Source organism: Mytilus trossulus, chromosome 6 (assembly GCF_036588685.1).
Source record: "Mytilus trossulus isolate FHL-02 chromosome 6, PNRI_Mtr1.1.1.hap1, whole genome shotgun sequence".
Classification (NCBI taxonomy): domain Eukaryota; kingdom Metazoa; phylum Mollusca; class Bivalvia; order Mytilida; family Mytilidae; genus Mytilus; species Mytilus trossulus.
This window is the reverse complement of record NC_086378.1, coordinates 12,697,025-12,718,482: the sequence shown is the minus strand read 5'-3', so window position 1 is coordinate 12,718,482 and position 21,458 is coordinate 12,697,025. Positions and strand designations below refer to the sequence as shown.

General features: G+C 29.8%; 1 protein-coding gene across 5 annotated transcripts; it reads right to left on the bottom strand.

The window, feature by feature from the left end:
- Positions 1 to 190: 190 nt before the first annotated feature.
- On the bottom strand, positions 191 to 21,457 carry LOC134720815 (CBY1-interacting BAR domain-containing protein 1-A-like). Of its 5 annotated transcripts, XR_010107794.1 has the most exons (10): positions 21,347 to 21,449; positions 15,769 to 15,804; positions 13,703 to 13,726; positions 9,144 to 9,259; positions 7,707 to 7,831; positions 6,896 to 7,177; positions 6,281 to 6,394; positions 4,579 to 4,938; positions 3,425 to 3,848; positions 191 to 3,386 (listed from the first exon to the last, which is right to left on the bottom strand). XR_010107794.1 is itself a non-coding variant. In XM_063583335.1 (9 exons), exons 1-9 carry the CDS (start codon positions 21,376 to 21,378, stop codon positions 3,648 to 3,650), a joined length of 1,290 nt encoding a protein of 429 aa, XP_063439405.1. In that variant the 5' UTR covers positions 21,379 to 21,449; the 3' UTR covers positions 191 to 3,647. The 5 variants fall into 5 exon arrangements, 4 of the variants coding, with proteins under 4 accessions (XP_063439405.1, XP_063439407.1, XP_063439408.1 ...); XM_063583335.1 differs by having other exon boundaries at positions 191 to 3,848; XM_063583337.1 differs by lacking the exon at positions 13,703 to 13,726 and having other exon boundaries at positions 191 to 3,848.
- Between the last annotated feature and the right edge of the window lies 1 nt (position 21,458).

The following is a 21,458-nucleotide window of genomic DNA, read 5'->3' as shown; positions in this document are numbered from 1 at the left end:
AAGTCATGAATGTAAAAGTAAATCATGATAGTTCAAAGTACGGTCTTTTTGATTGTTTAGAACTTTTAATGGCAGATGAGGCTTGGGATATATAGCTACAAAGGCATTGACCTAGGGTTTTGATTGTATTTCATTAAATGGTAAAATCATGTCAAACTTTTTACAATACATAAAATCAAATCAATTTTTTGTTTCATTATTTTATTTTTAAAATGCAAACGATAACATATAAATAACCAATGCAATTACATATATATTTTTTAAGCACATATGACAACTTTTCAAATCTTCATAAGAACAGATTCCCTCGAAAGGAAAATCTCTCTCATTTTTTCTTTGATCTTATATCTAATTTTCATATTAACTCGCAAATGTCTTGAGACAATTCTTATGATCAAAATGTCTCAAATTAATATGTTAACCAATCACATACCATTTAAACAGCCATAACAATATCATCAATGATAAACAATAAATAGTGTTTACAAATAAAATAATATTTTGACTATAATGTGTATTTTTTTAAAGTTAAGTAATTTAGATAAAAAATAAAAAGATCTTTCTTCCTCAGAAATATACTAGGTCTTCAGAGGGGGCAATTTCCTAATGAAATCAAGTATTTCTGCTAATTGCCTTTTTTGCTTGTTTTGCAGCGAATTGCTTTATGTGCTACAGCTAAAGTATTATCTTAGGTATTGGAAGGGCTTTGCTATAAGGCTAATAGATTATTATATAACTTCATCTTTGAACCACAAAATAATATAGCTACATGTATTTCAAAAGAAGACTACAAGTTGCTTACTTTTCTTTTGTTTCAGTGAACTATGTTTTACTGTAACTAAAAAAGAATACAATGCATGAAAAGTGGTAAATGGATTTCAGAACTTTTAAAAAAAAAAGCTGTCAATTTTTGTGCAATTTTATGTGTAAAACATTTTATATAAATAACAGATCTTGATAAAAACATATAAAAATAGATGTTTCATAACTCAAATGGGGAAAAAATTGAAGATTTATACCAGGAATCATATCAAATAGAGTTTTTGCTAATGTGATATATATATAAATGCATAAGATCTGTTTTTTGTGTCTTTTGATTAAACTTTTCATGAAACTAGATTATAATAAAAATATGGACATGTGCATGGTACATGAAATGTCTGCTGTTGAGAGAGGGTGGTTGAAGGGGTCCTGATTACAAAATCCCAGGCTTAAAAACATGAAATCCCTAGGTCCCGAATTTAAAAAAAAAATCCTGACATCCTGAAATTTGATAAAAGAAAACCCCCATCCTGAAAGGATCAATCCCAAAATCTCGAGCTTAAAAACACCCAATTTTGACGTCTCGAGAAAGGTCCTGCCCCCTCTTGAGAGGACTATCAATCAAAACTAAAGGACAAGTATGTGTAGGAATGCCCCTTCAAAAAGGAAAAACTTTGGGAAAAATGGTGTCAACTGTGATCTCAATTTAGCTGAACAGAATTGTACCATATAAGAAGACTAAGATATAAAATATGGTTGATATATGACAATATGTTTCTCAGAAATTGACCTTAGTACCAATTTAACAAATGTCACTCAAGTCTGAAGTGTAATATGTTACACAAATGATGATAAACAGTGCTGAACAGAGCTATACTACACAAGAAAATTGAAAATGGGAAATGGGAAATGTGTAAAAAAAAAAAAAAAACCCGACCAAAGAGCAGACACCAGCCAAAGACCACCAATGGACAAAACTACTTTAGACGTGAGTATAATTGATTCGTTGAATACACAATAGGTCTTTAAGATATGGACAAAGAAGGCACAATTCTATCTGTGTCATTGAAGCTTAATATGTTTGCCTATACTTTCCCAATTTGGCAGAAAAACTAGACGACTAGATAAAAATACATACTTAACTAAATCTATATTTCTTTGCAACTCATATATAGGTCATAGTAAATGTGAATGTAATCTCTTAAATAAATCTAAAAAAGTATTTTATATTTAGTTATACTCTGGAGTATATTTATCTATTGAGTTGAAGAAAACTAACTTTGTGGAAATTTTGGATTTCAACTGCATAGTGGGTTTTCGAGAATAAGAAATGGTGCAAAAGCTACATACAACCTATTTGTTTTCTTAAGTAAAAGTCATTACCTTTATAGGAATAACTAACTACAAATATTTCATACATAAATGGCACAATATGGACGGATTCATAAAATTACACCCAGCTTACACTGCATATTGAAAATAATCAATTATTTATTACAGATCTGTTTGTTGGCATTTTGCTTCAAATTAGACAGCCAAACTCAATAATATTTTATTCATAAAAAACACTCAATGAAATTGCATAATAACCAGTTTTGATAGTTTTAAGAGTAATTCTCCTTACTTACATGTAGTTATATTAAAAATGTAACAAAAAATATACAAAAATATGATTTTTTAGAAATTAAATATTCTATAAATGCAACTTTAATATCATGAAAATCTAGCAGTAAATCAAAACTAATAGTATGTGTAGTAAAATGCACTAACTAAAAAAATGGTGTGTAGAATGTGTGTTGTTTATTTACTGTGAAACTGTTAAAATAAAACAATGATAATGAATAAATGGCAAAATAAAAAAACACTAGATCATATCTTCTTTTACACATGACAAAAATTGTGAAAACTTTATTTCTATGGTTGCATTCATATGAAATGAAGGCACTTGTAATTGGGAATTTTCCCTTTATTAACCATTTGAAGAAAAAAACATAAGAATAAAAAAAAATGTCTCCTGTATGAATTTGGAAAGATTTTACATATAAAAATAGATTTTACATCAACTAGGACAATCATGCTCAATTTATAAATAACTTACATTCAACAAGGCAACAATTAATACTGTCCTATTGTGAGGTAAATACACAGCATTACAACAGAATAATTCAGAAACTATGTAATTGTAGTAGAGGATTTCAACATAAGCCAGATAGATTTTGAGGGCCAGCAGTAAAACAGTCATATTGCAATGAATGATAGGAATTGTAGTAAGACTTCAAACAGTTCATGCCATTGATTTATTACTGCAGCATATATTATTGATAAAGGCCAGGCTAATGGCCAGCTTGATGTTGATCTAATGTTCAATTTTACTATTCGATCATTTAAGACCTTCCAAAAATCTACCAGGAATAAAAATGCTCTTCTTTATACATACATATTGCTCATATATTACTTTATCAGTATGGAAATATTACTTCAAAAAATAATCATAAACTACACCAAACATTGCTAAAAGAATTGTGAGTAGAGATCACAAATATATAGGTTAGACTCTTAAAAAAATAATCTCTAAAAGACATCAATTTCAATGCATCATATCCCAAATGTATTGGTACATGTACCTTAAACTCATCTATCCCAAATGTATTGGTACATGTACCTTAAACCCATCATAGGTAATTATTATCAAAATATGAAATTATATCATTTTGTCATAACTTGATTCTAAATTCCTCAGAAAACAGGATGGCTAAAGTCAAAACATTCTTTTTTTAATCACTCTAATTGTTTTAATGTAAGGTTCATTTGTAACATTGATTAACTAAATAAGTATAGTTAAAACTAAATCCCTATCAGAATTACATAGTTTCTGAAAACATTCATTATTTTTTAGAATCAAATCTCGTTTTAGCATCAGGATTGTATTGTTGAACTTGTCGTACACCAGGTATAGGTTTTTCTGAACGTTCTGTTATAGCTTCTGTTGTTTCATCGTCATAATCATCATCATCGTCATCATCGTCATCATCGTCATCTTCATCCTCATCATCGTCATCATCATCATCATCGTCATCATCTTCAATCTTAAAATAGAATAGAAAAGTAAAGTGTATGTCATAAAAGACCAGATAATATCCATTAACATTTATATCTAAGAAACTATGACTTCAAATGTTTATTGATTGATTGATTCATGGTTGCTTCATGTTCAATGGCAAGTATTTCATTCAAATTGAGGACAAGAACAAATTAACAATAAATACAATAGGTAGGTCCAGTAATACAGGTTGTTCGGGATGATGGATGGAAAAATTGAATGTCAAGGGGAAACGTGGGGATTTTGGGTAGGGACAAACATTTAGCCTTGTAACAATGTTTACTGAATTTATGTTGTATCTTGTTTATAACTCTAATGATTTTGGTAGTTAACCTTTCGATCCTTTCTGGTTCAATTCACCCAATTTTTTTAATTATTTTAAAGGGGGCTTTTAGTTTCCCCTACCTTTGACCAGTCGCTTTTTTTATTAGGATTATTCCAGAGATATGTGAGGTGCATTTCTCTAGATGACTACTTTAAACCTGCTTTTTTTGGCAAGAAGGTCTTTCTAGTTGACTTCACTGCATTTTATATTTGCCATTTTCTAATTTTTCTGATTATGATGTATTCATAAGGGTTGATCAAAGTTTTATATAAACACAACAATTTATTTTCATGTTATTTTTCTGCTTGCAAAAATAAGCTGGTTTACAGTATTAACTCTTTTTATCTGTACCAGTTTCCTCATTATATAGACCACAAAAAAATCAAATTACCTGTCCTCTTAAACCGTTGGAAACTGGAATCAGTTTCTTAGGTTGAGCATTTGGTAGAGAATTCGTTCTGGACGGAGTGGAGTGTGATGAGGATGCATGTTGTGCTGACTGTGACCTTGAGGGTGACCTTAAACTGGCAGGTGATGCATGAACATGTGGTTTTGTTGGTGTCGTCTGCTGTTGTACAGGAGCTGACTGTTGCCTTTGGAGACCTCTTGGTTGTGTGGATGGTGTACCAGCAATAGGAGGGGTAACTCCACCACCAGAATTATTATTAGAATTCAGAGAATTGTAAGAATTAGATCTAACTAAATTCATCCTGATTGCTGAGTTAGGCGGTAATAATTTGTCTCTAAATTCCTGCAAAAAAAATAATTCAGCACAAATAAATATTACACAATTATTTAAAAAAAAAAAACACATATCATGTTTAATCTCAGTGTATTCGTATTGCAACATAGTTGTTCAGCTTCCCCCCCCCCCCCTTATATCAAAATGCAATATGACTATCATACTCAAAGGAGTAGGGGCATTAAGGCCTAATTTTGGCCCAAGAAAATAAAATGTTTGATAACTATTTCAAATTGGCACATAATGTTTAGAAATGCATTGGGTCAAGAAATATAAATGAAAAACATTAAGATTTGTATCTGATGACGTCACAAATACGTCATACTCTATACTATTTTCACAAAAACGATGAAAATACAGAATTTATGCAGTTTTCTAACTTAATTTCCGTTGAGAAAACATCGTGCGCAGCCGAGAAACAACAAAATAATTTAACAGAAGCTTTATTATAACTATTGGCATAATCTCACCAAATGTTAAGTTGTTTCTTGAGTGCGCAAATACTTTTTCAATCTAAAATCTACTTCAAATTTGATGAAAAAACAAGGAAAATCACGAAATTTAACAAAATATGCAAATTAAGTCACGATTTGTTGCCATGGTTACTTGTTCGATGTCAACTTTGTTTTGTTTTTCTTAGTACCTTAATCCTTAGTCAAGTTTTCAGTAGTTTAAGAATATGTATGATAACTTTTAAATTTGCAGTAATTTTTGGGCCAAATAAGGGCCTTATTGCCCCTACTCCTTTATTGATGATTGAAAAGTAAACCCTCTGCATTTGCCTACCCCCCAGTAGAAATTTTGAGTGCTTTGGTAATTTAGATATTAATTTTCTATTGCAAATACATTCAAATTCACATAACTGATTTGATGATAAAAAAAAATTGAATGCTTATCTAAAGCAACTTTAAATTCTATTGCATTATTATCTGTCCTTGGTACAGTATCCTTTGCCCTCAAGTAGGGACAATATTTGATAAGCACTATACATGTATTCATTACTTTAATAACAAACTGCCTCTCCTAAACCTTCTCCTTGCAAGTTCAAATAATCAAAATCAACTTAAATGTGCTTACCAGTATGTATTTGAAATGAATAGACAAACAAAAAGTTATTTGAAATTTAAAGTACATATATATTTGTAAAGTCTGAAATATAGGGGAAAAGATGGTTTGATTCTATTTTAAACAAATAAGAACTTTCCATAAGTGTGGTTAAATTGCTTGTTTTTTTTATAGATATTTTACAAACAGTGAAAAGGTTGATTTGATTTGCAGAAATATTTAGGATTATCTCCCCTGACAAACATATCAAAAGGGAGCTAACTGTTGGTATTACATCACAACATACCTCAATATCTTCATCTATGTCTATTGCAGCAACATTATTAAAGCACTGTGAATATACTTCTAAGGCCTTTGCATGAAATGTCATCTCAATATTTACAAAATCCATCATTATTTTCTAAAAATATGAAATTTCATTTTAAATCAATAATTAAAACCAAAAATATCACACATTCTCTTGAAGACTTTTTTTTCATTTATCAACATTTTCTTAAATTTTGTGTATTAAAAATTAACAAATCTTCTTTTAAGATTTGACAGATTATACTTCATATCTAAAATACAGTTTTGCATATATATCATATATACCGGAGGTGAATATCTCACTTTTTTGTACAAAGGGGTATTGCTTATCTGTGTGATTAAAAAAAAATCCAATACTAAAAAATAAGATTGCATTGCTGTAGCAAAACATCCATGCCACTGCTCAAATTTGAAATTAAATGGTGCGTCACAATGTGTTAGTTCATACCATTATCTTATCCTTTTTTAACATAACATGAAGAGCAAATTTGTCATAAAATTTGTACATGCCTTGTGTACAGTTTCCTTCAGTCTTATGCTGAGCTAAACTTTATAAACAACATACAAAAATTTCTGTATCTACAAAATGTCTAACCTTTATATCTCGTAACTTTTCCATTTCAAATTTATCCATTTGTTCTTGTAGAGCTTTTGATATTCTTGAAGCTTCTACACTGGCCTTCTGTAAGTCAGTTTCAGCAATAGATAGTTTATTTCTGTCTCCTGGACTTTTCTGTCTTAATTGTTCTAATTTTTTCTTCTGAGATTGTTCACGATCCTGGGCAGCAAATGCAGATTTTAAGTCATTTTTCGTTTGTTTACATTTTATTCCATAATTCATTAAAGGCTGTATAACCTTTGTGTCTAACCTCATAACCTGGAAATAAAAATAAAATCTGTGAACTCTGGCAAAACGTTTCTTTATAAGTTTTTTTTTAGCAGCATTACTTGTAGGATTTGGATTTAGTCCTTGGACTACCAACACAATAATATGAAAGCAGCTATTTCCCTATTAACCAATACTTGCTTATGAACAATTTTTTTCCTTCAAATCCCCTAGTTCATTCAGTCTTACTATGTATTTCAAGATAAGAAATTATATTACATGTACATGTATTGCTATAGCCGTAAATGAAAATTAAATATTTAATTTTCAAGAACAAACATCCCTGTTTAAAGTGTCCTCAACTGACCACTACATGCATAAATACTTCTGTGAAATAATCACCAATACTTACATCACAATGTTATTCTTACATTCCAAACAACATTGGAAAATAGACAGTTTTTCAAAAATTCTGCCAATGACAATAAATGAAAGAAAGAAATGCATGCTGGGAAATTGTATTAAATTCATGCTATGCTCCTTCACTTATAGATTATCATAAAGACAATAGTACACTTACTTCTGCCTGTCTATAATCCTGGATGGTAGATATATTCGAAGCAAATTCACTTATATTTCTGACAATACTGGGGTTCATTGACTCTGCCTCAGTGTAGTCCACTAAATTCTTGGCCAACTCATCACCTTAAAAAATTGTATACAGAATAAACATGTAAATTAATCACAGTATTGATACTAATACATATGTAAAAATTTGCAGGATATATTTTTACTTTTAATGCATGTATTACTTTCCCTGCAACAAATAAATATCAAATCTTCGACAGACAGTGTTCTCTCCATGCCCTTTGGCACAATAATTCTGTAGTTTTCGGAGAATGGTTCTATAATTTTGGACTGTGGTCCTATGAGCTGTGCTGTTATAATTCACATGGTTAGGTGTAGATAATAATATATAAAATAGGCATTGTCAGGTGTTCACACAAACTATGATGTAAGTTCACTTTTGTAACTAACAAAGTAAATTTCTTTGCATGCTGACATTATGAAGCACATTTTCTTCAAGCAGTATTTTTTCTTCTTGTGGCTGTCCTTCAAATTATTGATAACTACTCAAATTTTTCAACAGGAACCTAAAATCCATGAATTCGAATTTATGATCCACTAACAGGTATTAAACTTTTCTTTAAACCTAAAAAAATAATACCTAAGAATACACTTTTGCAGTTTTTAATTTAATCGATAGAGATACAATATACATGTAAGGGGGAGTTGTGATGACAAAATCGGTTCTGAAAAGAGTCAATGTTTCTCTGGTAAATAAGAATGATTCTGGATAAACTAAACAGCACATACCGATTTATAGTCTGCATAAAACAATCTATAACCTACAAAGCTTAAAAGTGAATCAAACAAAGGCTAAATAAGACAACTGTTGGACAAGGTCAATATTTCTTTTTATCAGCAGCTAAGATAAACCATGTATAAGGATTTTGAAGACAAGGTTAGTTCCAAAAATTCTAAGTGTAAAGATGAATAACTCTGGATACACTAAACAGAAAGAAAATACTACACATGATTCTTAAAAAATTGAGAATGGAAATAGGAAATGTTTCTAAGAGACAACAACCTGACCAAAAAGCCGAAAACTTTCCAAGGCCACCAATGGGTCTTTGGAAAAGATGAGAAAAATCCTGCACCCGGAGATGTTTGCATTTAATGATCAATAAAAGTTCAATTGAATCTGGCTAACAACAGATACAGAAGTTGGTTTTTACAGCTAGAGAAAGGCTGATTCCTATATACCCCTAACTAAGTTAGTAGGTATATGGAGGTTAGGTTGTTACCACTATATACCCCCCCCCCCCCCCCCCCCCAACTAAGTAAGTAGGTATATAGAGGTAAGGTTGTTACCATTATATACCCCCAAGTAAGTTAGTAGGTATATAGAGGTTAGCTTGTTACCATTATATAATTGTTACCATTATATAATTACCTTTATCCCTTAGTCTGGCACACTTTCTAGTTATTGATGACATTGTGTCACACAAATGTCCAAAATGTTTTTCCACAAAGCTAACTCGGTCCTGAATCATTTTGGACTGTTGTTCACTGAAAAATCAAAGTACATAATGAATAGCTTTTCATTCAAAATTATGGTTCATCAAATACAAGCTGATTATTTTAAATGTCTCTTCTTTAAGAATGTATCAAAATAGACGTGTTTGTAATAAACTTTTATTTTCAAAACAAACAAAAACATTTGCAATTGAAAAAAAAAATCATTTAATCAAGATTTTACATTGCAAAAAAACCATGATTTACTAAATGATAGAAGAATGCAAAAAAAGACGTAATTTGAATTACATAATAGGACAAATTTCGACCAATTATGATAAATATCAATCTTACTATATTTGTTTAATTCCCCATGAACAGAAACAACATGTATGCAATTTAAAATAAGATGTAAAACATAAATGCAACTGTGTTTACAGAAACTCTCTCTGCATAAACAACATCTGTGGATTAATCCTTCTTTTCAACCTTAGCTATTGACTTGACTTGACGACCCATGGTGTTTGATATGACAAGTAGAAAGTCATTAACTCCATAAATGGTATGATGTCCATTATCAGGCACGGAGCCATAAAATTAGAAAAAACAGATACCACACTTTTTGACAGACTTTTTTTTAGTAATGAGCTTTGTCCAGTTCAAAATAATGGATTAATTTTGAGCTCCTACATTTGCACTACACAATGAATATATAACAGATTTAATTTTAGGTAAAAACAGAAACTGAAAATGTGATTATAATATTTAAAAAAAATGTTAAACCTCACATCCTTATCAATCAGAGAGAGATCATTTAACTATGATACTGGTCAATATTCTAGAACAGGCAAGTTTGGCCATGTATCCCCTTTCTTTGTATCTATATCTTGATAGGATTTACAATCTACCCTTTTATATTTCAAGATTGTGGTTTCTCATACATATGGGAGTCACAAAATTTTGTTAATAAAGAATAGTTAACAACTGTTATAAAGCAGAGATTTCTAGATCAATATGTTCAGAACTGGAATTCCCTCATTCAAAATTCGCCAAAAGGTATAAACTACAAAATTTTTAAGAAAAACTTGGAATTTGAAGAATATTTTAATATTTTGGACTTCAAAGACGCTATTGTTTTTTTGTCGATTTAGAACGACTAATGCTAAGTTGCCGATTGAAACAGGAAGATGGCAAAACGTGATCAGAGAAAACTGCTTTTGCAGTCTATGTAACAATCCACAAATAGGTGACGAATATCATTTTATATTTGAAAGCAATTTTTTCCATCAAAAACGAAAAGAGTTTTTAACTGCATATTTTACAAAACGGCAAAATACAGTTAAATTCTCTGAACTTATGTCAAGTACAAGAAAACCAGTTCTGAAGAAGCTTTGTTCTTTTATAAAAAATATAAATACTAGTGTTTGTACTCCTGCCCTCGTAAATTTTTCTCTCTCGCTTGTTTTGTACATATTGTAAATATTTATTGTTGTATTTGTTATCTCTGTACCAATGTAATGCATTGGCTTTATGAGAATAAAGATATAAATATAACTGATAGTTTACAAAAAAAAAAAATTAATGTAAATTATTCAGAAACAAAAAATAGGCAATTTAAAAATTTGGGGTTTTCATTTTTAAATATTAGAATTGTAAATCAGGTAACTCCGTATTTGTAATAATTTCAGCACAAATTTTGTCTTTTCAATATGAATTGGGTTTTGCATAAAATCTTTTCACTTGAAGAATACATTAAAATTTGATATTTATAAATCAAAATGACATGTGCACTTAATTAAGCATTGATATTCACTTTGCTAAATAACACGTGTAACCTAAAGAAAAGATTACTAATTGGTATTCACCACTCTAAATGGCATGTGTTCTGCACGTGTATTGTCGGCAAACTATTTTATGCACAATTAGTTTTGGTAAATATCCTAGTTGTCAGTTAATACATGTGTTTAATTGACTTATTGAATTGATACTCATTTTGGTTGTTGGCCTTTGTAAATTTTTATTACAAATGGTGTCTTTTTATATGAATTGGAATTTGCATAAAACATATTCAGCTGATGAAAATATCGAAAGTTTTTTTATTCATGGAACAAAATGACACATGCAATCTCAAGAAACGACTTATACTTTTATTCACTATGCTAAATGACATGTGGAACCTGAAGAAAAGGTTGCTTATTGGTATTCTATATGCCACATGTTTTACACGTGTAATGATGGCAAAATATTTGATGCACAATTAAGTTAGATAAACAGAAGGCAGTTTATTCATTTTTTTTGGAATAAATGTAACATGTAGACTATTTCAATACGACATGATTGAGGGGCAGATCCATATAAAAGTTAAACAACTGCATACCAATTATAGTTGTAATGTTTCACTGTAAAAAAGTTAAACAACAGCATACCAAATATTGTTGTAATGTTTTACTGTAACAAAATTAAACAACTGCATACCAAATGTTGTTGTAATGTTTTTACTGTAACAAAGTTAAACAACTGTAAACCAAATATTATTGTACTGTTTTTACTGTAACAAAGTTAAACAGCTGCATACCAAATATTGTTGTACTGTTTTTACTGTAACAAAGTTAAACAACTGCATACCAAATATTGTTGTAATGTTTTTACTGTAACAAAGTTAAACAACTGCATACCAAATATTGTTGTAATGTTTTCACTGTAACTTTTATTTGGTTTATGAGAATAAAGATCATTCGATTCAATTCAATTCAATTCACATATCAATGATATAACATTTATAGTGGTTATCCTAATTCTGACATAATCACAAACTTTAACAAATTATTGACACCATTGTCACACACTTAACTTATGCTTTTGAAAACATTCTATAATGACTAATTTGAATAAGGCAAACATCTAACTTAATTTCAATAAATTTACCAAGTAACATGAAAAATATCTAAAATTCAAATGTAATGCCACACAAATTATATGTAGCTTTTACAATTTGTATGGACTTATAAGCCAGAAATAATATTTCATATTTATTCTACCACTAGAACAATTAAATTAATGATATAAATTCGAATTTTGATTTGTAGAAATTTTCTTTTTCTGAAATTAAAACTGAAATGCTACAAGATAAAATATGTATGTATGTAAATCATTTATATGAAAATTAATGTATCTTAAAAGGTACAAAATGTTTTACAATCTTTCTTTGTCAAATCAATAATAAACAGTGAAATCAAACTTTTCCATTCTTTTAAAACAACTTTTCACCTATTCATGAATAAGATATAAAAAAAACTTCAGATGGAAAGTTTCGAGAGTAAATTTTATTTTTTTTCATCTCAGAACAAAGAGTATCTATAAATAAAACACTATTTAGTATGCAGAACATAATTTCGACACTGTTAATAAGTACACCACAAAAGCATATGTCTTGGGTCAATTGTAATTGAACTGATCAAGCTGTTCCCCATTTTGATTTTTACAGTACCAAGTCACATCTCATGTTCAGTGATGCTGAACTTGAAATACAATTGTAGGTGTACACAAATAATCTAATCATTCTATTCAAGAATTAATTAACATCTTTTTGTGGAAAATCAGAAACAAAGCCTTCTTACATCCACATATTTCACTGTAATTAACAGTACTTTCTTAAAATTTGAGAAAATTATTAAGTTTTTGATTTAAATTTGTATTTTGGTTTCAAATTTTGATTTCAAAATTTGCTTTGTATTATATTTTTGTGGAGCTTGCTGTATGAATTTGAAGCTGCTTGACATTGGACAGACTAACTTGAATAAACTTGAACATTGAACCTTATAAAAATAGCACAGGTAAGTAATTTGACAATATATTTTGGACTTGGTACTTATGATATAAGTAATACTGTATTTTCACAACTGTTACTAAAGTTAGAAATTTAATCAATTTTAAACGCAATACATGTAATATATTCTACATACTTAAAACTTCCCCAATTCATTAACCAATTTTATACAATATTTTGTATAATGTAATTTTATTACAGAGACTTTTCAAAACTTAACTGGTTTTCATCCAAATTTTGACAATATTTCACATAAATAGAAAATAACAGTACATTTCTTTGATACTTTTTTTTTCTTGCTTCTGAAAGATTTTTTTCCACTTAAAATATTTCATAAATAAAGTTTGACATGTATACCATGTATATAAATTCTTTAATAATTGGAAATGCAATTTTTACAAATGAACACAAATTTGATTAAGTAAAGTCTGAAATATTAAAATTTATTTACTGACTTTCAGACTTTGAATAACAAATAGCTTCTATCTATAAGATACTTTATAAATTCATAAATTTATTTTATCAGCAATTTTATTTACAAAGAGAAACCCTTAATCCCTAAATAAAATTAAAATAGATGTAAATTTAATTAACAAATTTCATGCAAAGGTACACAGAACGGTTAATCTGAAAAGAATGAAAAAATATAAAAAGTGAAAATTCATACAAACCGCTTTATAAAATTTAAGGTACTGCTAAAAGAACATACAATTAAGTAAATTAGCTAAAATATTTTTTCTGAGCATACACGTGTCCAAAAATGCATTAATAGTTATTAAAATATATTAGAAGTAATTTATAGAAATCTAGAGGACTTTACATGAATTTATAATTTTTAAAGACCGGGGTAAATTTAGAGATTGACATATTACAAAAACACCTGTCTATTGTTAGAGACCATAGGTTGCACTCTTGGAGTCTTTTGGTAGTTTTCTATTGTTAGAGACCGTAGGTTGCACTCTTGGAGTCTTTTGGTAGTTTTCTATCAGTACAACTGTACATGTCACATGGACATAAGCCCAACAGAACATCTCTTTTCATTCAAATTACAAACAAAATAAAGGGGATGACCTCTAAAATTTTATTACTGTGATTTTAATGCATTATAATTATAACAATCAATTCAAAATACTATATCATGTTACATTCTAGCTTTTTTAACGAAATTTAGATAAAAATTGCTAGAATATTTTTTGGGGTGATTTCAGGAATATCTGCTTAACAAAATATCATATGTCAGAATGTGAGATTTACCAAATGTTGGTAACTCACCCAATTGCATAATTAGCATCAATAAAAACCTCTGTAATTTAGTGGTTGCCATACGTTTATGTGTAACATATTTATTTTTGGTTCATTTTTTTAATATAAATAAGGCCATTAGTTTTCTCATTTGAAATGATTTACATTGTCATTTTAAGTCCTTTTATAGCTAACTATGCGGTATGGGTTTTTTTCATTGTTGAAGGCCGTAGGGTGACCTATAGTTGTTAATTTCTGTGTCATTTTGGTCTTTTGTGAACAGTTGTCTCATTGGTAATCATACCGCATCTTCTTTTTTAAATTTTATAATCACTATAATTTCTTAATTTACAGTAAACAAACTCAGAAAAATTAAGACATCACTGAAAATAAATATTTTTTTAACATGTAAAGTTTATACAGTATGAACTAATTTTTCAAAACATATTTTCTTTTAAATTTAAAACAAAGTAATCTACTAGGGACATGCAGGAGAAATTAAAAAGTAAGCTGATACAAATGAATATTCCAAAGCAACAATTACATACATTTATTCTCAACTAAAAGCAGCTACAATGATTCTATACAGTTATTGCATGGCTATACGTTTAATTATATAATATGTTTAATCAAATGCATGCACAAAAATACAAAAGTAAAAAGGAATAAAAGAATGAAAAATAACTTAATTAAAATAAGCAGTCCTATTTAGACTAAATTTTACTTAAAATAAAAAAAAGAAGTGTTGAAACCTATTTTCCATGATTATCCGGAAGATCATGGTTTCTTAAAATCAAAATTTCAAATGAAAAATATGTTAAAAAGGTTAAATTATTTATTGATTCATACCATGTTGACTGCAATGATTAACATGATCCTTTTTTTTTAAGAAAATAAGTACATTTGTATATTTACCATTCATAAAAAAATGATAGAAAAAGTCTTAAAATTCCAAATTTTTACTTTGAAAGATGAATTAAAATGCATTGGTAACGAGAAAGCAGTAATTGTACCTGAGGTGGAAAATAATTGTCATGTTTGTAGCCATATATAATAAATCAAAAGATTTTTTTTAATGAAGCACTTTCTTTCTGTCGTAGGTTGTGGCCCCCCTCCCCACCCCGTCAGTACTCTGGCATCTTCCACCAATACAAACTGATGACACAAAATAGCCAATGGTTCAGAAAGTGGCCTTTAACATCAATCAATCTGATCAATTCCAATATCATCAAATTGTTTGGCATTTTTCACAGTAATGCTATTCAAAAACATACATACATATGCAAGTACTGGTCATATGGTCTGCAGAATTGTTAGTAAAATAGTAGTTTTCAAAATACTAGTCTGATTGAGAAAATAAGTAATGTTACTGGAATAATTTTCAATGCAATTCACATTCTTATAAGATAAATAATATTTTCCACCTCTGTTGGTACATCAATAAAACATATAATAGATATATATGAAGCTTCCAACAAACCAACATGCATCATACCTCATTCTGACATTCTGAAGACTTTGTGGTTGTGGCCTATATCGCAACGGCAAAATTTTTATTATATTTTTGTTATGTAACTTGTAATTTTTAACATTTTGGCAGGTTTTATTATTTAATCACTTAAGCTTTTGCTATACATTTAATCAGAAACACTAGAATTGCTTTTATGAATCTGGAATATTTTTAATTACGGAAAATTGACTAGAAATGTACATTTGTATGTTGAAACTAACCCTAAAAAGTAGGGTTAAAAATAAAGGCAATAGTAGTATACCGCTGTTCAAAACTCATAAATCCATGGACAAAAAACAAAATCGGGGTAACAAACCAAAACCGAGCGAAACGCATTAAATATAAGAGGAGAACAACGACACAACACCGAAACGCAACATACACAGAAACTGACCAATCATCAGACAAAACACCACGAGAATAACAAATATAACATGAAAACCAAATACATGAATTTGGGATAGCCATGCATGCCTAGCAAAGGAGGTTTATCAATTCCAACTGAAATATCAGTGAAAGAAACCTGATCTTTAGCCATGCAGGGCTAACAATATTTAGTTGGGTCATAATTATTCCAGGTTCTAATAGATCCTTCATAAGACATGTAAGATACTTTAGCTAAAAAAAAAAAATTTTATGAATTACATTCAATAGTATTATACCATGAACATGATGTATATTAAGGTTGTACATTGTACATGCAATTGTACAATACTTTATATGAATTATAATGATTTCTCCTTCTGACAAGGGCAGAACTTGATACATACATGTATGTATAATTATTTACATATATCATGTATATATATACATTGTATTAATATTAGAAGTTTATTAAAGCCCATTTCATAATTTTGATAAGATTTGCTTAATTATTTCAAAAGTTTCAAGAACATAAGAAAATTTTATCTTATACTCACAACAGACGCAGGAAGCAACTATGAATGTCTATTCAACTAGTATCATGACTAAAGGGTGATGTCTGTGATCATAACATAATATGGGAGTGGGGTTTACTAGTAATGGTACATTATATAATACATGTAGAAAATTTGCATGCAGCTGTATTATAATTTCTGTTGCATACACTATACATATGTAAATCTATTAGCACATGGTCATGTGTAAGCTGCTTAGAAATGGAAGGAGTCCAATGTGAAAACAGTCTACATGAATTTTTTTTACCATGTTTACAATCTAAATAAAAAAAATATTTCAATTGTATATGAATATTCTGAGAAGCTAATTCAGAAAATATTATTTGCTCCAAACATATTCATCTTTTTTCTTTAAATTCTGTTTTCTGACAATTGACTAAACATACAAAATTTCCAAACAGAACATTTGATGAAATAATTATATTTATCACAATTCTTAGTTAAATACATGTAAAAATATATTATGAAATATTTTACGAAGAAAGAGTTCATTTTTATTATAATTTCCTTTCAAATCATATTATCCTTCCATTAATTTATCACATCATGATTCATGTACAATGTAGTATGCAAAAAGGATTAGAAGTCAATTGAACAAAATTAGTCAGGCATGTACATAAGTGGTTATCTAATGGCATGCTGACTTTTACCTTTGCTTCCTGTTTTCAAAATAAACAATAAACAAGATTAACCATATAAAAAAGTTCTATTAATTGTGTCAACAAAGCTACTGTTGTATTATGCATTGTACATGTATTTAAAAGACAATATCAGATAATGTCAGCATAATCCCAAGCCCGTTGGTTAACTAATGTTTACTACAATTTTTGATTGAGTTACATGTAAGCCATTCCAATTCCAATGTACATGTATGCTGTGATGTTACACTATTGTTTAAGATAATGGAGAAGGTTTGGTACCATTAGAATGTTTAATCCCCCTGCAAATGTTTGCACCTGTCCTAAGTCAGAAATCTGATGTTCAGTAGTTGTCTTTTGTTTATGTGGTTCATCAGTGTTTAATAATATAGATAGATAAGACCTACGTTTGAATGGTTTTACCCTGGTAATTTTTTGGGCCCTTTATAGCTTGCTATTGGGTGTGAGCCAAGGCTGTGTTGAAGATGTACTCTGACCTATAATCGTTTAATTTTATAAATTGTGATTTGGATGGAGAGTTGTCTCATTGGCCCTCAAATCACATCTTTTTATATATATCTATTATAAATTTCTTATTCCAACCTACAGGTGAAACCAATGCTAAAAGACAGGTATTGCTAGACTGAATGTGTAAATACATGTCTGATCAGAAAGAGGACAATAACTTTGCCTAATGTAACTAATGACTAATGTATAATAAAGAGTGTCTCCTTTCTTACATTGTAGTTGCTTTACATAAAATTAAAGGGAACCCTTGCAAAATGTCTGTAGAGGCCTATAGGTAGACAAAAAAGTTGACGCTGTATTTAGCATACCTTATTTAGTGGCTGAGTGCCCTGGCATTCTGTAGCTAATTTTTTATCCTTCAACGGCTTAATCGTAGACAACCCAAATTGCAAAATATATACCTATATTTTAAGTTTATTCTGCTCCAGAATATTCATAAAATATTTCTGTATCTGTATAGTACTGGAAATGAACTCAAAATACTGAGTAAAACTTATCCAGGATGAGTAAAACTTATCCAGGAAGTAAAACTTATCCAGGAAGTGACACTAGGCATTGAATAAGCATTAAAAATTAACCAATCTAGACTAATAGATAGCAGGTACATGAGGAACATCTGCAATATTTTTGAAAAACAAAATTATTGAGACAACCTTCAAATAATTGCTGATAATATCCACTAGAAAACCACTGAATAATTTTGGGGGGAATTAAACTACTGGTACTTTTTAAATTTGAATCCAGATGAAAGAGATGACTACTATAGGTTCACTATATACATGATATATGAGCTTTGCTCATTGTTGAAGGCTGTACGGTGACCTTTAGTTGTTAATGTTTGTGTCATTTTGGTCTTTTGTGGATAGTTGTCTCATTGGCAATCATACCACATCTTCTTTCTTATATTCACCTTTAGTTTGTCCATGACAAAAATGAATTGGGTTAGGTTAAATTGTCACTACATGGCCTTAATACTCCTATACAAGTCAGAGGAGTACAATAATGTATTTTTATCATTTAGTAACCTCACTATCATGACTATTGAATTATTTTTTTTAACAATTTCAAAGCTTCAAAGATTCAGAGCTTGACAGACATGTACAATTAATCTATGGACAACTTTTTGCATGTATTGTTAAAATATTGCATGTTGAAAATGAATGAATTTAATTTCTTTAAGTGTTGTACATGAACATATGTTAAGGTGTACATGTTGTTTTGTTGACATTAGCCCCACGTCGTCTTTTTTTTTCTCTTAATCAATAGCTACATTTTTGAACATGTAGTGGAATAAATATTAAGTTGTATAAGGAATGAAGGAAGTAGATGAAAAAAACCTGTAACATCAGGTGTATTGATGTGGCACATTGCACCTACCAACATAATCCATTATAAGGGGTAGTAAATTAATATTCTTTTCTAAAATATTTTGCAACAATATTATGAATATTGTGACAACGAGCATGATGAACATTTATCTACAATGTACCATGTCTAAATAAATACATGTATCATGGGAAAAAGGTGAACAGAAAACACTTTTACCAGTTTCTTTAATTAAAATACTAGCTATATATAGGCATTCTTTTCTTCTTAAAATGCCTAAAAAACATTCAATATTGTTTATAATCTTTTATAAATTAAAATAAGTAAACTGCAACTTTTATTTGTGGACATGTTTCAGTTTAGACTAGTCTTCAGGACCTATAGACACAGGTCTAGATATAAGTTCAGTGAATCATGTCACCCTATAAAGTTGCAGTTAAGAGATGAAGTCAATTTTATATAGCAGCATTTTATCATTTTTCTTTGATATCCCATCTACATGTAACATGTATACTTGAATGGGAACTCTGACAATACAAAAATAAAAAATCAGTGCCGGATCTAGAAATTTTCACAAGTGGGGGCCCACTGGCTGCCTAAGAGGGGGCCCGATTTTGTCACGCTTCAGTGATTCCCTAAACAAGCAACCAAATTTTTTTGGCAGCAGTCCTTTTGCTCCAATTACTGTTTTTCAGGGGTATCATTGGTGCCAAATTTTGTTTTCAAAATGTATCAATTGCGCCAATATTAGGAACTCATTTGCGCCAATTTACCTTAACATATACATTTGTATCTATTATAAATATTAATGATTAATAGTTATTCTTATTTTTGGCTGAAAAAGTATCATATGTTTAGAGATATTTCATCCTGAAGATGACCATCTGGAGAGAAATGACTTGAAATGCATTATACAGTCCATGTACAGAAAGAGAAGAAAACTTATTGATTTGCTGAATATTTAATACAAAATATGCCAAAAAGAAGAAAATAGAAGCTTTTGCTGATTATGTTTTAGCCACATACATGTATGTTGATGACAGTGCTTTGTTCCCTCCATCCGTATTGGCTGAAACTCTATCTACCGCAAGATGTAGCAGTAATGGAGCAGAAGCATTCCACAGGAATTATTATTAACTCTTTTATGCATTTCATCCTTCAATGTTTTTCTTTTTGGACAATAATGTTAAGTTACAAGCTACTGCATACATTAAATTGGGAAGTATCCATGCAGTAGCAGTAAGAAGAAAGTATCTTTCAGAAAAGGAAACATTTGCCGTGTAAACTGCCAGTTCCAAGTTCAAATAAAGGAGGAGGGAAGTCATTTTTTTTCTTAATCTTATTGGCGCAATCGTATGTTTTATTTTTGGTGCAAATGATATCATGTAATTTAAAAATAGGTGGCGCAAACGTAGCATTGGAGAAAAAAAGTTGTGGCGCAAAAGGACATACTTTTGACGCAAACAAATCTCTCCCATTTTTTCTCAAAATGGGGGCCCGTCCCCCCGCCCCTAAGTCCGCCTCTGAAAATGTTACCCTGATTTCCAAAACAAAGACTCCTACCTAGCCACCCCTCTATAAACTGAGCTAAAGGAATAGACGTATTTACACTTGTATGCAAATTTGTCCGCCATTACGTATAATCACACAGGTTCCCGTAAACTTTGACATCATAATTTAAAAGTAATTGTTGCTTGACGTCAAAATGTGATTCGGAGTAGATCTAAGGTCATTCGAAGGCAAGATTCAGCTAAAAACCAAAAGTGTGAACACATTTATACCCCTTTAGCACATATTCTGGAGAACATTCAGTTAAACTATTTTAACTAACTTTCAAGAAGGGAAATTAATTTATGGCTTTTCAAAATGATCCATTCAAACATTTAATCTGTTTAAAGCATATTTACTAAAATTGAAGCATGTAAAATTAAATGTAAAGTTTCTTACATTAAATGGTGGTGATAGTTAGGAGACAGCACTGTGACACCACAGGAAAACAATGTGGATACCGAAAAGTTTGAAGTGTAAACAACAAGGATGCAAGTTTGGTCATGTTACATCGGAATTTTTGAGATTTTCAAATCTTTATCGATTTGTGATTTTGTCATAATTAAAGCTTTGTTAAATACACACCTTGCTCGTATTTCTGCCCCCGATCGACTCATTTTGGGGTAAAAAAACTTGGCCGAAATATTCACATTCTAGATTTTTTTTATTTCACTTTGAACCTTTTCTGTTTTCAAAA

Bases quoted from the DNA above. Each gene is read 5' to 3' on its own strand.
- LOC134720815 (XM_063583335.1), bottom strand. From the start codon at position 21,378: ATGAGTCGATCGGGGGCAGAAATACGAGCAAG. The intron at 6,395-6,895 runs GTTAGACATTTT...TCATATTTTTAG, and splicing joins AAAAGTTACGAGATATAAAG to AAAATAATGATGGATTTTGT. The intron at 3,849-4,578 runs GTAATTTGATTT...TTCTATTTTAAG, and splicing joins CCAACGGTTTAAGAGGACAG to ATTGAAGATGATGACGATGA.